Source organism: Enhydra lutris, unplaced genomic scaffold (assembly GCF_002288905.1).
Source record: "Enhydra lutris kenyoni isolate GAN:26980312 unplaced genomic scaffold, ASM228890v2 scaffoldscaffold26, whole genome shotgun sequence".
Classification (NCBI taxonomy): Eukaryota; Metazoa; Chordata; class Mammalia; order Carnivora; family Mustelidae; genus Enhydra; species Enhydra lutris.
In genome coordinates this window covers 7,506,725-7,519,983 of record NW_019154110.1, presented here as the reverse complement: position 1 = coordinate 7,519,983, position 13,259 = coordinate 7,506,725, and the positions used below count along the sequence as shown (strand labels likewise).

At 52.3% G+C, this 13,259-nt stretch overlaps 1 protein-coding gene across 1 annotated transcript; it reads right to left on the bottom strand.

The window, feature by feature from the left end:
* Nucleotides 1–45: 45 nt before the first annotated feature.
* On the bottom strand, nt 46–12,225 carry LOC111151690 (transmembrane protein 98). The gene is made up of 7 exons (XM_022509828.1): nt 12,176–12,225; nt 9,671–9,853; nt 7,992–8,123; nt 7,015–7,048; nt 4,682–4,797; nt 2,293–2,352; nt 46–857 (listed from the first exon to the last, which is right to left on the bottom strand). The coding sequence occupies exons 2-7, from the start codon at nt 9,799–9,801 to the stop codon at nt 650–652; spliced, it is 681 nt and encodes a 226-aa protein (XP_022365536.1). The 5' UTR covers nt 9,802–9,853; nt 12,176–12,225; the 3' UTR covers nt 46–649.
* Between the last annotated feature and the right edge of the window lie 1,034 nt (nt 12,226–13,259).

Here is a 13,259-nt window from a genome sequence, read left to right as displayed (position 1 = left end):
TCCCACCGCACCCCATATATTGAATTCAATAACCACTACTCAACAGAAATCTCAGTGAAAGTTTACTGTCCTCCTAGTGGTAGGTAGGTAGAATTGCAGGCACAGGGACAGAAGGGGAAGAATCAACCCCGTGAAGCTCACTTTCAAAGCCAAACCTGGTTAAGGGAAGGAGGGACTCTGGACGCCTCGGGGGCCCAGGCAGATGCTACAAATAAATGAACCAGCCCGGGCGAGGGAGTACCAGCCCTGTGGAGAGAGACAGCGTCTACTGAGCTCCAGCTGATTTTCTTCTGATGCATGTCAGAGTTGCCTTATCCTCTGATTGTCTACGAGAAGCCAGAGACTCTGATTTTAACGCGAAACCTTGTGATTTTTAGATGGTGGCTCCATTCTCTTGAAAACACTAGATGAGCTCAATAAAGCGGCCGTTCCATCAGTTTCTAAAGCTCTGCTGCACAGAGGGTGGCGGTCGTCTCCTCCAACTGTGGTGTTAGACTGCCACTCGCCAGCCGCCACGGGCCATTGCAACCGAGACCGCAGCTACGCACAGAGCCTCGGAGAGCACCTAACACTATGGGCAGCAGGAGCAGGGCAGGGGATAGGGGAGGCTCCCAGGATCCGAGGAGCCACCCGGGGACGGCAGCAGGCATTAAATGGCCGACTGTTCCTGCAGGAAACCCTCAGGGGCTGGGAGGCCTTTATCTGTCTCAGAAGCCAGGGCTGCTTCTCGAAGGACTTCCAAGTGCTCCTCAGCGGCTGAGAGTGACTGGTCGATCCAATCCAGGCCCCCGGTCAGGTGGCAGGCATTCCTGGTCACCAGCACCAGATGGCTGACTGACAGGAGCAGGGCAGTTGTCCTAGAAAAAGCAGCGGGATCAGTTTCCCCAGGAAAGGAGGGATTTGGCACCAAAGCCCATGCAGGCAGACACTAGTCGGGTGTGCTCCAAACTGAAGGCCCTTCCCCAGGAGGCTGGGGGGTAATTTAAAGATGGTTCCATGTGCAAATAAATCTGAGAATGGCTGGTTTCAGCAAGGTTAACTGAAGCCTCCTCTGGGCTTTGAACATGCATGGTAAAGCTCTCAGGAAAGAATACAACAGGGAATGTCTGGCTAACTTATTTAAGACTGGGGAGCCTATTTTCAGCAGCACACCTATGAACATCTCCCAGGTCAGGATTTTGTAGGACAGTACGGTTCTGGTCAATTAGACGAGTACATCTCCAACCACGGCCCGAAACAGACAGGGAAGTCTAGGCATACACCTGCCTGGGGCATCCCTCACGGTTTTTGAATCAATAAGGCCCCAGGTGGGTTTACACTGCTCGAAAAACAAAATTTAATTGAAAACCAAATTGAGGAGGAGTGGTTCCCCCCCCCCCAGTATTGGAAAATTCACCGTAGAATATCATTTATATAGTGAGTGTGCATGTCTTTGGGAACGTATTACACAGTTCCAGCCTGTGGACACAGCCTGTGGACACAGCTAGGCAGCAGTAGGAGTGGGACAGAAAAGCCAACTGAAGGGGCGCCTGGGTGGCTCAGTTGTTAAGCATCTGTCTTCAGCACAGGTCATTGTCCCAGGATTCTGGTTTTGAGCCCAGCATCAGGCTCTCCCACTCCCCCTGCTTGTGTTCCTGCTCTCGCTGTCTCTCTCCATCAAATAAATAAAATCTTTTTTAAAAAAAATGCAATCTGACACGGGGTGTGAGCCACTGTCTATCTGGCAACCATCACACACAACAGCTCCAGGAAATGGTCATATATATCCAAGAGACAAAAGAATCCAGAGGGCACATCATTTCAAAAGGCTAAGGGAACTTGGTGTACTAGGGGGCAGATCTCGAGAGGGGAGGGGTCCCGGTTCTGTCCCATGGAAAGGGAACACAGTTTGAGCTTTCCCTTTCCCTCCCCTGGCCCTGCTCCACACCTACCCCACCCACCCGCTGGGCAGCACTCACGGCTAGGGTGTGTCTGCTTCCAGGGTCCAAAGAGCAGAGGCAGCCGAAGAGGGAAGTGGGAGGGAGAAAGGTTGCAGACAGGTCTTAGCGTGGCCAGATGTTAAAGTGTAAAAATTCAAAATCTAAGACTGGCTCTGCCTAATCCCAGGTTTCAGGCAGAGTACAGGCCTCTCTCACCATTCACACGGCAATGAACGGTGCCCAAAGCCTGCACAGCTCTGGGAGCCCAGCAAAATAGCGCTCTTCCCAGCAACCCAAACACCGAACCTCACAGATGTGATGGAATGGGGAGCTTCCAGCAGGAGAAGATCAATGGCCCGTCCACCCCTCTCACCGTGCCTCCAGGAGCTTGGGGTCCAGCGGAGGGTACATCGATCTCACCACATCGTCCACTCTGTGTGGGAGGCAAAATGTTTTCAGAACTTCACTTTCCTTCTGTTCTTTTCCCTGTCCTGCCTTCCTCCCTCTCCTTGTCCCGATTCTTGTCTCCTGATCTTCAAGCCTCCACCTTTGGTGACTCCTTCTCCAACTGCTTTTGTATTCTCAGACAGATTTAAACAGAAAGACTTGTGGTCCAGGTGAGAGAATGTTTTGTTTTCTGGTTTCAAGTCCCCATAGTCTAGAAAGTGTAAGTTCACACATCTGGGGTGATGTTCAAGATATGTTACTAAATTTAAGAGGCAAGCTGCCGGACGCTATATGAAGTTTGACCGATCCGTTTGCATGAAAATAAGTAGACAAATGCTATGACACAAAGGACCCGGGTAGCACACAGGAACACTGACCATTCACTAGTGCCCCCTCCAGGGATTGGGATGGGATGAAATTAGGGGTTCCTTCACTTTCCAGATAATCTATTTCTGCAATGTTTTGACTTTTATAAGTACTTACCATTGTGTTTTTAAAAACAGTGCAACATTAGGAAAAAACTAGGAGGAAGAAAAAAAACCCTACAAGTTTAATTTGGGTCCAAACTGCTTCATTGGATTTCCTTTCCATTATGGTACAATTTGTGGTGTTTTGGTTTTTTTTTAAACCAAGTTCAGAAAGGAACTACTATTCATTCCGATTTGCAGGGTTCAAGATTTTCATCTAAATCCTTGCTCCTGGACCACTTGATAGGAAGAAAAAATAATGATGCAATGTTTGATTTTGAAAATAAACGTCTGCAATGTTCTTGTCTCGGGGCTGAGGGGCTGGTGATGACATGCAGAGGACTGTGGGCTGCTGTCTTTGCCAGCCCCTTTCTCTGTAGTGTCTCGAAGCTGAAGCCACTCACCTCAAAACTAATAAGCTATCAACACGCTATGTGGAGTAAATGGAGCAGGAGAAACAATGGGGACACACACACACACACACACACACACACACAAAATGGCCAGAAGGAGAAAGACGTGTAAAGGCAAAAAGACAAAGCAAGCACAGACTGAATTACGGCACAGAGCATTCTAGAAGTAGTCCAAGGGACTCGGTAGGAGGGCCAGAGTGTGCCCGGTTAGGTATGCCTGCTGAACAACGCCACACCCGCCCTCTCGCACCAGAGCCAACCGTCATGGGAAGCATGACGAGGGTCCAGCAGAGATGAGCAGTACAGGGTCTCCACCAACAATGGTGGCCAGTGGAATGCCTGGTGCCTGCCCAGAGCCTGGGCTGGACCGCCTTCTGGCCGGGCTGACACAAGTCCTGCGACCACACCCAGCCGGGACAGCTCCAGAGAAAGCCAACAACTGTTCTGGGCTGAGTCCGTCCCCCGGATTCTCTCCCTCCTACTTTCTCAACTCACTGAACTCCTGGGACAGAGTTCAAGGGCACCAACTCTTTCATATTCCTTCCTTGGGCTGGCTCTTCGTGGTCTACCCAAGGCCATGCAACCAGAAAACTGAGAGCCCCCAGAATTCACAGGGATGCCACCATTCCCACCAGGGATGTGGAGGAACCGCTCTGATAGGGAGGGGGCCCGGCTGATTAAGAGAACATCCTGAGCAGGGAGAACTCCCGACTCTGGCACATCCACATACCGGCCACCAGATGGCAGCACAAACTCAGTACCACCCTTCTGCGGAAGAAAAGGGCTTTCTATTTCTCCACAAAGTCAAGCCCAAATGAGGGGGTGTAGTTGTTGACTGCAATCCTGCTGGCTGCCTCCCACGTGGGATTTTGCAGACAGCCTGGAATTTGGGAGATCTGAAATGAAATATGGCTTCACTGTCCCCCACCACCACCCAATCCTGGAGGCTACTGCCTGGGCCATGATTAGGGCATCGGGTGACAGGGAGGTAGCAAGGAGTGGGTCCCCAAAACTAGTCTCCAGCACAAATAGGGCAGGGTGGGGCATGGCCCGCAGGTCACTGCATAGAGGGGTGTGGACACCAGTGGGAAATGTGCTTACTGGCCCAGAGCCTGGGAGGGAGGGAAGGAAGGCAGCCCCAGCTCGTATGGGAGCAGCCACAGTAGGATCTGCAGAATGGACTAGAAGCACACTAGTCGCATGCTAAGTTCTCCAAAAAGCTGACTGGAGGAGGCCTGTGGGAGGTGGGGGGAACCATGTGAGACCACCCAGCTTGGTCTCTCAGTACCTAAACCCTCCTGAACGCTCTGTAAATGTCCTGGACATGAGTAACCATAGATGTCTGTGTGGTTTCTTTGAGGAGCCTGGCCCACTGGCCATCTCAGCTTCTAACCTCCCCTCACCCTCACCCCATGGAGTGTGGGACCTCACTCACCTGGGGCTGATCCGCTTGGCCACCACGATGATGTCACTGACACTGGCTGAGGTCTTCATCTTGGCCCCAGAGCCCATCGTCATGGCAACAAGTTTTTCTGTCAGAGTGTGACAAATCTAACACAGCAGGGAGGAGAGAGGTGAGGAGGGGTGCCCCAGGCTCCCCTAAGAGCATCTGCCACCCCCACAAACAAATATGACCCCTATCTTGGGTTCCATCTCATACCCCGGGGCCCTGTAACCTAGTGGGCAAGTTGAGGTCAAAAGCACACAGAGACGAGAGGAGGGAGAGACAGAAGCTGAGAACAAGGCCGGGTGAGGAGGGTGGGGTGGGAACCTCAGACCAGGGTCAGGGTTTCCACTTAGAGAAGTCTGAGCTGAAATAATCTGTCTAAGACAAATCATATGTTCTAATTCCACCTTCTCGTTTCGAGGGAAAAACCTATTTTCTCTCTCTATTCCGTCACCTCGCGGCTTAGTCTTCCAGAAGGCTAAACCTCTCCCATGGGGCACCCTCAGAAGCACCGCTGGACAAAGGGCAACTGTTCCCTTGAAGTACATCCACCAACAGTGGCACTGAGTTCCACGACTTTCTAGGGTGACAGTACGTCCATCAAGAGGACGGTGGTGAAAGGGGCTTCAAAAAAAGCAGGGAATGGGGCGCCTGGGTAGCTCAGTGGGTTAAAGCCTCTGCCTTCAGCTTGGGTCATGATCTCAGGGTCCTGGGATCGAGCCCCACATTGGGCTCTCTGCCCAGCGGGGAGCCTGCTTCCCCCTCTCTCTCTGCCTGCCTCTCTGCCTACTTGTGATCTCTGTCAAATAAATAAATAAAATCTTAAAAAAAAAAAGTTTCTTGCTTTAAAAAAAAAAGGTGGGGAAAAGGCAAGACGCTGACACAAGGCCTTTATTGTCATCCGTCAACAGTGCTGGCCACCCCAAGGTGGAAGGCCACCTCCCTTCCTCACCTCCTTGATGTACTTGTGTCCCTGGCAAATAGGTTCCATGACCTGCCTCATACTCGAAGCTGGAAAGGAGGGCAGAAAGGCCAAGGACCACCCAGGAGAGAGCCTCGGCCACAGGGACTCAAGGGCAGGCAGCCAAGCAAAAGAGACGTCCGATCCCAGGGCCGCTCTTTTGATGGGAGACTCTGAGGATGGGCCATTGATTCCAATCCAGGAGGCGTCCTTCCTGCTGCCTTATCCCCCACCTCAGGCCCCATTTACAAAACCCAGCCCCAGCACGCATCCTAGCTGGGAGACAGGAGTGGAATACAGCATTACTGCTCAAGTCATTAGCCCCATCTATCTTTAACCATATCCACACCCAGACAGCTTCTTAGAATTAAGTAATCCTGGACTCTGTGATAATAATTTCCTACTAGGCACTCCTTTGTCCCCTAAGAGAGACAGCTAAAGAAGAGGAGGGATGAACGACTTTTTTAGCTTGCTTGCTTATTTATTTATTTATTTTTAAGCCCAACGCTGGGCTTGAACTCACAACTCTGAGATCAAGACCTGAGCTGAGATCAAGAGTCCAACGCTCAACCCACTGAGCCACCCAGGAACCCCAAAAGGCTTTTTCATATGGTGTACTGAGTGACACTGAAGAAACGATAAAGCTGTCTTTCTGGAAATGTTGAATAATTACTGGACAAAAAGATAAATGTGTGGTTTTCCAAGTTACTGAGATGAAGAACACAACGATATCTGCCACTGGCCAAATATTTCACTATTATTATTATTCTATCAGGCAAGAATTGAAAAACAAATGTTAAAGCTATAAAAATTACCCCAAACTACAAAACCTAGCCAAAATGCAAATTGGATGCAATTTCCCCCTCAATCGCGGAGGTGAAAAGAATGAGAAGGAACCCAACCCACCTTCAGGTACTCATGGTTTGGATTTTCCAACACTGATTGTCCCATTCGACAGACTACTGTCCCAGCCAGAGAGGGCCAGTGAGGAACGTTCTAGTAAGTGGAGAAGTCCAGACAGGGAACTCAACTTGCTGAGCAAAGGGCTGAGCAATTTGTTAATGAAAGAAAGCGCCCGTGGAGGGGCTGGGGAGATCATTGCCCCGTGGTAACACTGTATCAGGAGGACCAGGCAAAACAAAACCTTTGAAAGGGTCACGAGAGCACTAAAGTGGGAGTAGAAACAGTAGAAATTCCAAGTGTCAGGCCTGTTTTTTAAAAAGCCTCGTGCACGGATTCAGCGCCCTACCTAGAAAGAGCCATTTCAAGTCCGAGCACCGCAGCGCTTTGATGACCACGCCCCCACGCCGCCTCCCCCCACCCCCGCCCGGCTTCCGTCATGGGAAATTAAAAGTATTACCTTCAAGATGGCAATGCAGTGGGACATGAGACCCCTGGGGAGACAAGAAGAATCTGTCAGTGCTTCTCTGTCGAGGTCCCCCTCGCTCCCACGACCAGCTCTGCCCCCCCATCTCGCTCAGACCCACCTAGACACCACCTAGGAATGCGTCCGGTTCAACTGAACAAGTCCACAAGCGAAATAAGGAGACACCTTCTTTCCTTCGCTTTCCCCCTCCCACACGCAGCTGCCTCTTCCAGGTTGCGCTCACCTGTCAAGTCATTCTTAGAACTCTGAGCTTCTGACACTGCTCCCTCCAGCCCGTGTGTCCTTCCCCTTATCCTCAGCCTGGTGACCATCTCATCTTTCAAGATCCAGGTCAAAAGGCACCTAATTTGTGGTAGCCTTCATGAAAGCCTCCTCCATCTCCCCACCCCAGGCAGCTCTAGAGATCGCCAACGCTGTGTGCCCATGGCACCGCGCAGAGACCCGCTCCCGCTTCGGAGATAGGGTGTTGTAAAATTCTGTCTCTCCCACCAGTTCAGTATCTGTAGTAACTGGCCCAGTGTCCTGCCCATAAGGCCCCCCTCACATCCGCCCAGTGAACGATAAGGGCTCGGAGCCGCATACACATGTCAACAGGTAGTGGCTCCTGCTGGATGGAGGGGTCCCTGAGGGACCCTGAAGACAAAGGCTTCATCCCCGAAGCCTGCGTGCAAACTTCACCTCAGGGATAACCCAGGCATGTCAGGGTCACTTTGCAACTTCTGCCACACATCTGTGGGCCTCGGTGTTTAGGTGTACGAAATGGGGAGGGGGAGGGGCACAATCACTGTCATACGATAATCTGATCCCCACCCCCAACAAGAGCAGCAGGGGGCACAGTGCTCCCAGACACCCAGTAGTGCTTGGCAAAGGAAGCCGGAAAGGGGCACCCAGAGACCCCATGTGCCATCCTCAGGGGAGTGTAGCAAACAAAACGATCCCTAAGGCCTTACGAGGCATCTTCAATCCAGTCTTCGTTCTCCAGAATGGCCTCGATGTGAGGGTTGGTAATGACCACATCGTCTAGCTCTAGCTCCGATGGCTCCGACTGTGTTTCCATGGCACCGATGAGGTCCACAATGGGCCTGGAAGGAAAAGCCCAGGAAAGTGGTTTCAGGATGGGTGGCTGTTGCTGACCCCCTCCTCACCGAGACCCATGTATCCCCCAACAGGATGTAGGAAGTTAGTAAGGATGACATTGACCTCGTGTCCCAGATCCAGGCCTAACCCTAGTGGGACTGCAGATGCGGGCAGGACACATGGCTGGAGGTGGGTCGAGGAGGCAGGCCGGGGTGCAAAGAAGAAAAGTGAAGCAGAATGAGAGGAGCCACTAAGAGACGAGCAGAGCCACAGCCATAAATAGAGACGTCTTAGGTCTGCTCCTTCCACACAGAATAACATACTTTTGAAACTTATTTCCTCTTTGGGGAGCCCAGGGGCTCAGTCAGCTATGCATCTGACTCTTCTCTCAGCTCAGGTCTTGATCTTAAGATTGTGAGTTCAAGCCCTGTGTTGGCCCTCATGCCCAGCATGGAGCCTACTTAAGAAAAACAAATAACCAAACAAAGCAAAAAAAAAAAAAAAACAAAAAAAAAAACCTTATTTCCCCTTTAAGCCTACCTTATATGGAGAAGCTGACGTTCCTATTACTCAAACCTATCTGGTCTGCAGAATTGCTCTCAGGAAGGACTGGAAGGACGCTGGTCTGCCCGCATAACCCCACCCCCTCCTCATTCTACAGGAAAAGTAACAACAACTACTTTACAATGAGGTTCTTGACAAACATAGACTTCCGTTCACGATAACAGAGCTTTTCTGGGTCCTATAAACAGGCATTTACAACTTATTCACCCCTGGACAGAGACGCTGATAGGATTTAGTAGAGGGGTAAGAGAAACCAAGGGTTAGTTGCCAGGGTTCCTTAGGGGCCTATCAATTAAAACATCCCTAAACAGAAAATAGGATCTTGCTCGTAAAATCTCTTGCACACAAAAGGCATCAGGAAGAAATCTGTGCCAAGAAGGAGACAGTCCCATGCTGGGATTTCACAAAATCCAGTACCTTGCCACTTGCGTGTGTGGCTGGAGTTCAGGCATGGGATTTCTGCTCCAATGAGTTCTGTTGGAAAGACGCTGGGCTTATTCATAGACCAAGCGGAGTGGCCAGTTCTGGAGAGATGGCCACATCTTTGTGCTGTGTGAACACGTTCAGGGAATTTCTCCTTTGCTCAGGGACATTGCTGAAGTTCTAAGTTCTCTCTTGGAAAGGAAGCCTTCAAGTACCATTTTAGAGACCAAAAAACTGAGCTGGAGGGGCGCCTGGGTGGCTCAGCGGGTTAAAGCCTCTGCCTTCGGCTCAGGTCATGATCCCAGGGTCCTGGGATCGAGCCCCGCATCGGGCTCTCTGTGAAGCAGGGAGCCTGCTTCCCTTCCTCTCTCTCTGCCTGCCTCTCTGTCTACTTGTGATCTCTGTCTGTCAAATAAATAAAATAAAAATCTAAAACAAAAACAAAAACAAAAAAAACTGAGCTGGAGTTGCCCAGGGCCAAACTTCTTGGGCCCCTCTCCTTTCCGGTTGCTGGAGCCCCTGGAGGAGCTCACCTCTCCTCCTTGCCCTCCCTGGGCGCACTCACTTGGAATCATAGCGCTGCAGCAGATCCCGAGGCCGGCAATACCGCTGCCTGCAAACCACCACCAAGGCTGCAAATGAGGCCAGGAAGATGGTGGCCAGCACGCCTATGGCGACAATCACCACAGTCTCCATGCTTTCTGGGTGGCTCCCTCCGTCCCCGTCACATGCCCAGCATGGGCTCAATCTTAGAAGACACAAGGGCAGAAGAAGCCTTGGTAACATAGTAGCGAAAGAGAGTGGGGCAGTGGGGGTCTTACCTGCTGGGGGAGGGGGTACAGCAAGAGCCATGTCCCCCCAAGTCACCTGCAAAGACCAAGTTACCTGCTGGGGTTGCACAGAGAGCCAGGTTCCCCCAAGACACCTGCAGAGACCAAGTCACCTGCTGGGGGTGGGGGGCACAGAGAGCCAGGTGCCCACTCCAGAGACCTGAGGGCCTAAACGGAATCAAAATGCATTTTATGTCCTGCCCCAAATTTGCCTTTTGTTTAAGAGTTTGCCACCTGCTGGACCAGGATAGCCTTTTAAAACCAGGATAGCCTGGACAGAAGGACACATTTTAACAAGCACTATTGTTTCAGAGCTCCACTGAGAGAATATTCTCCCAAGAAGGGCAGGATGGCATTTACTGAGAATCTCCACCATGCCAGACACTTTGTGTGTTAATCCTGAGGTAGGTATTAATATCCCCATTTTACAGTTGAGAAAACTAAGGTTTGGGGAAGTTAAGTAATTTGTCCAAGTTTCTGTAGTCAGAAAGTAGAAACCCATCCACTTAAATTGAGATGGGCATTCACCTCCCTTTCCCTTTCTAAGAAGGGAAGAAGATTCTAAAAATTCTGGAAAGGGATTTGACTGTCAGTTTCAGTGTTGGAAACTTAACAAATGGTGTTAAAGTGTTCTTTGCCTACTGCCTGTTTTCACTCAGGAGGTTCTTCCACACCTATGTTGGACTCCCGCAGAGGAATGGGGCACCTAAGAAAAGTATATACTCATTGCAGGTTCCTACTTCTGTTTCTTTGAGCAAGTCTCTTCCCCTGTCTGGGCTTTAATTTTTCCACCTGCAAAAGAGGGGCTTTGATCTAGGAATCCAGGACGATGGACTTATTCTACACTACATGTCTCCGAGGGTCCAAATGTTCCCAACTGTCATTCAATAAGCATTTATTGGTCATCTGCTAGGCACCGAGCACTAGGCAGGATTCTGAAGACTGCAGATAAATCAGACATGGACCCCAAACCTTGAGGAGGGAGAAAGAGGAAGACAGGCAGACCAATGTTTGCTGCTTGCTTGTCAACCTCTTCTCTGGCTCCTCAACTCCCTGTGTCTATGCTACATGGCAGGGTACACAGACTAGAGACAACCATGCTTGCAACTGTGCTTGCAGGCTAACTGCCTGCTTTTCAGGGCAGGTGACATCTGATCTGGGTTTTGAAGGATGAGTAGGAGTTTGCTGGGTGGACAGCATGCCAACTTGGTTGGCTCAAAGTGCCCATGAGGCCTTTCTCAAAGGTTCCACAGAGCACTTGCTCTACCATCTCAAACTCACTTGCTCAACGGGGTGAGAAGGTTAGGGTCTGTCTCTTTCATTTCTGCATCTCCCCTGGGGGTTGGAGGAGGCAGGAGGTAATTCTCAGTGTCTGCTCAAGTTCTCCAGATGTGTGTCTCTACACCATCCCTCCTAAAGGGCTACCTCCTCTAGGCCTTTTTCTTTCTTCTCTTATTTCTGTGTCTCTGTCTCTGTATCTCTCCATTTTCCCCTCTAGACATGTTACCCCCTCCCCAGTCTTCCCTTTCCCCTCCCCCTGCGCCACGGGCCTCCAAGACCACCCGCTTTGTTTCCTCTCTTCCTGCGGACGCTTGAGTGTGTTTCTCTAAAGATGACGAGCTCTTTGAGTTTTTGCTGCCTTACTCCGTGATTTGTCCGTATGAGTCTTTGTGTGTTTTTCTTCTTTTGTGTGTGTTTCAGGATGAGTTTTTGTCTCTTCTTCTTTGTATAAGCTTGGGTAGGTCTCGTTTCTTGGAGTGAGTGTGTGTGTGTGTATGTGTCCCATCCCTTCTCCGCCATAGAATTCGAAATCCACCAGGATATGTGTGTGTGTGTGTGTGTGTGTGTGTGTCCCACCCCTTCTCCGCCACAGAATTCGAAATCCACCAGGATGTGTGTGTGCGTGTGTCCCACCCCCTTCTCCATGGAGTTCTAAATCTACCCGGATAAAATAGCCCCAAGCCCCTGCCACCCAAAACAGCCGCCCCGACACCCAGGTCGGAGGAAGGGACCCCCACCGGGCCCGGCGCGGGGCTCGCAGGGCTCCCACGCGCGCAGCTGCAACTTTGCCCAACTTTCGGGCGGCCCGGCTGCGCCGCACTGGCTCCGCGGCCCCAACAAAGGGGCGGCCGCCCTCCCCCCCACCTCCCAGTCATCAGCCCCGATCTCCGGCTCCCCCGCCCCCGACGCGCCCGGCACCCCGACTCCCGCGGTACCGGGACGCGGCGAGGCCCACCCACCTCAGGCCGCCGCCGCAGGACGCATCAGGGGGCGCTCCGGCCGCCGGGCCCCCGCCGATAGCAAAGTCCGGGCGCGGGACTCGCTGGCGGCTCCTGCGAGCGGGGCATGCCGGGAAGGAGCTGGGCTGTCCGAAGGAATCAAGATAAAGTCCCCGGGCGCCAAACCCCCAGGTGGAGGCTGGGGGGCGCATCCAAATCCGCCGCTACCAGGCACCGCCGTCCCCGCCGGCTCGGGGCGGGCCGGGGGCTGGGGCGGAGGGAGTCCTGGCAGGGGGTCGGCCCTCCTTTAGCCCCCCAGCAGGCGCTCCTCGAGTACCCTGCCCCGGAGGCCAGGCCCGGCAGACGGAGGCCTCGCGGTCCTTGCCACCCCACACCCCTGCGAGCTGGCCGTCTGGTGGGGGCTGCGGAGACTGAGCCCATTCCACAGTGGGCTGGCCGGGCAGCCAGTCCTCTCTTACATGCTGTGGCTTCAATCCTGGCTCCGCCACGCACTAGCTGTGGACAACTTATTGCACTGTCCTTGGTTTCTTCATCTGTAAAGTGGGGCCGCTACTTGTAGGCATGCTCAGAGCCGCCTGGCCCAGGGCAGCACACTGGACAGCCTCACGCACGACACTGGGCATACAAGCAGGCCCACCCCCAAACAGTTGCTGTGCCAGGGACAAGCATAGAAATACAGGACCCTGGCTGGCTGGCCTGCTCCTTCTCTTTGCAATTGCCTCTAGGGACCCAGGGAACTCCCGTTATTTCTTCACAGCCCCCACTCTGCAAACAGCCATCCCTTGGCCATCCCTCTGGGGTACAGATGCCCACACCAAGAGGAACAAGAAGGCTTGAAGGCTGGAGGCTCTGGAAACAGGCTGGGGCTTTGGGGGTAGACCCTTTTTCCCAGAGTCCAGTGAGCCAGGAGCATGGTTTAGAAGAGACAGGACGGCAGTCAAGCCAATTAAAGCCTGGGGCTTAAGGCAGAGACCCAATCAACCAATCTAAGGTAAGTTCTGGTGACAAGTATCAAAGGGGGCACACCAGGTCCTGGGCAACTCTATGCTAAGCCACGTGCAGCCCACAGAGGTGTTTTGGGTTT

Bases quoted from the DNA above. Each gene is read 5' to 3' on its own strand.
- LOC111151690 (XM_022509828.1), bottom strand. From the start codon at position 9,801: ATGGAGACTGTGGTGATTGTCGCCATAGGCGTGCTGGCCACCATCTTC. The intron at 7,049-7,991 runs GTAAGGCCTTAG...TTGTCTCCCCAG, and splicing joins GACTGGATTGAAGATGCCTC to GGGTCTCATGTCCCACTGCA. The intron at 4,798-7,014 runs GTAATACTTTTA...CTGCTGTGTTAG, and splicing joins ACTGCATTGCCATCTTGAAG to ATTTGTCACACTCTGACAGA.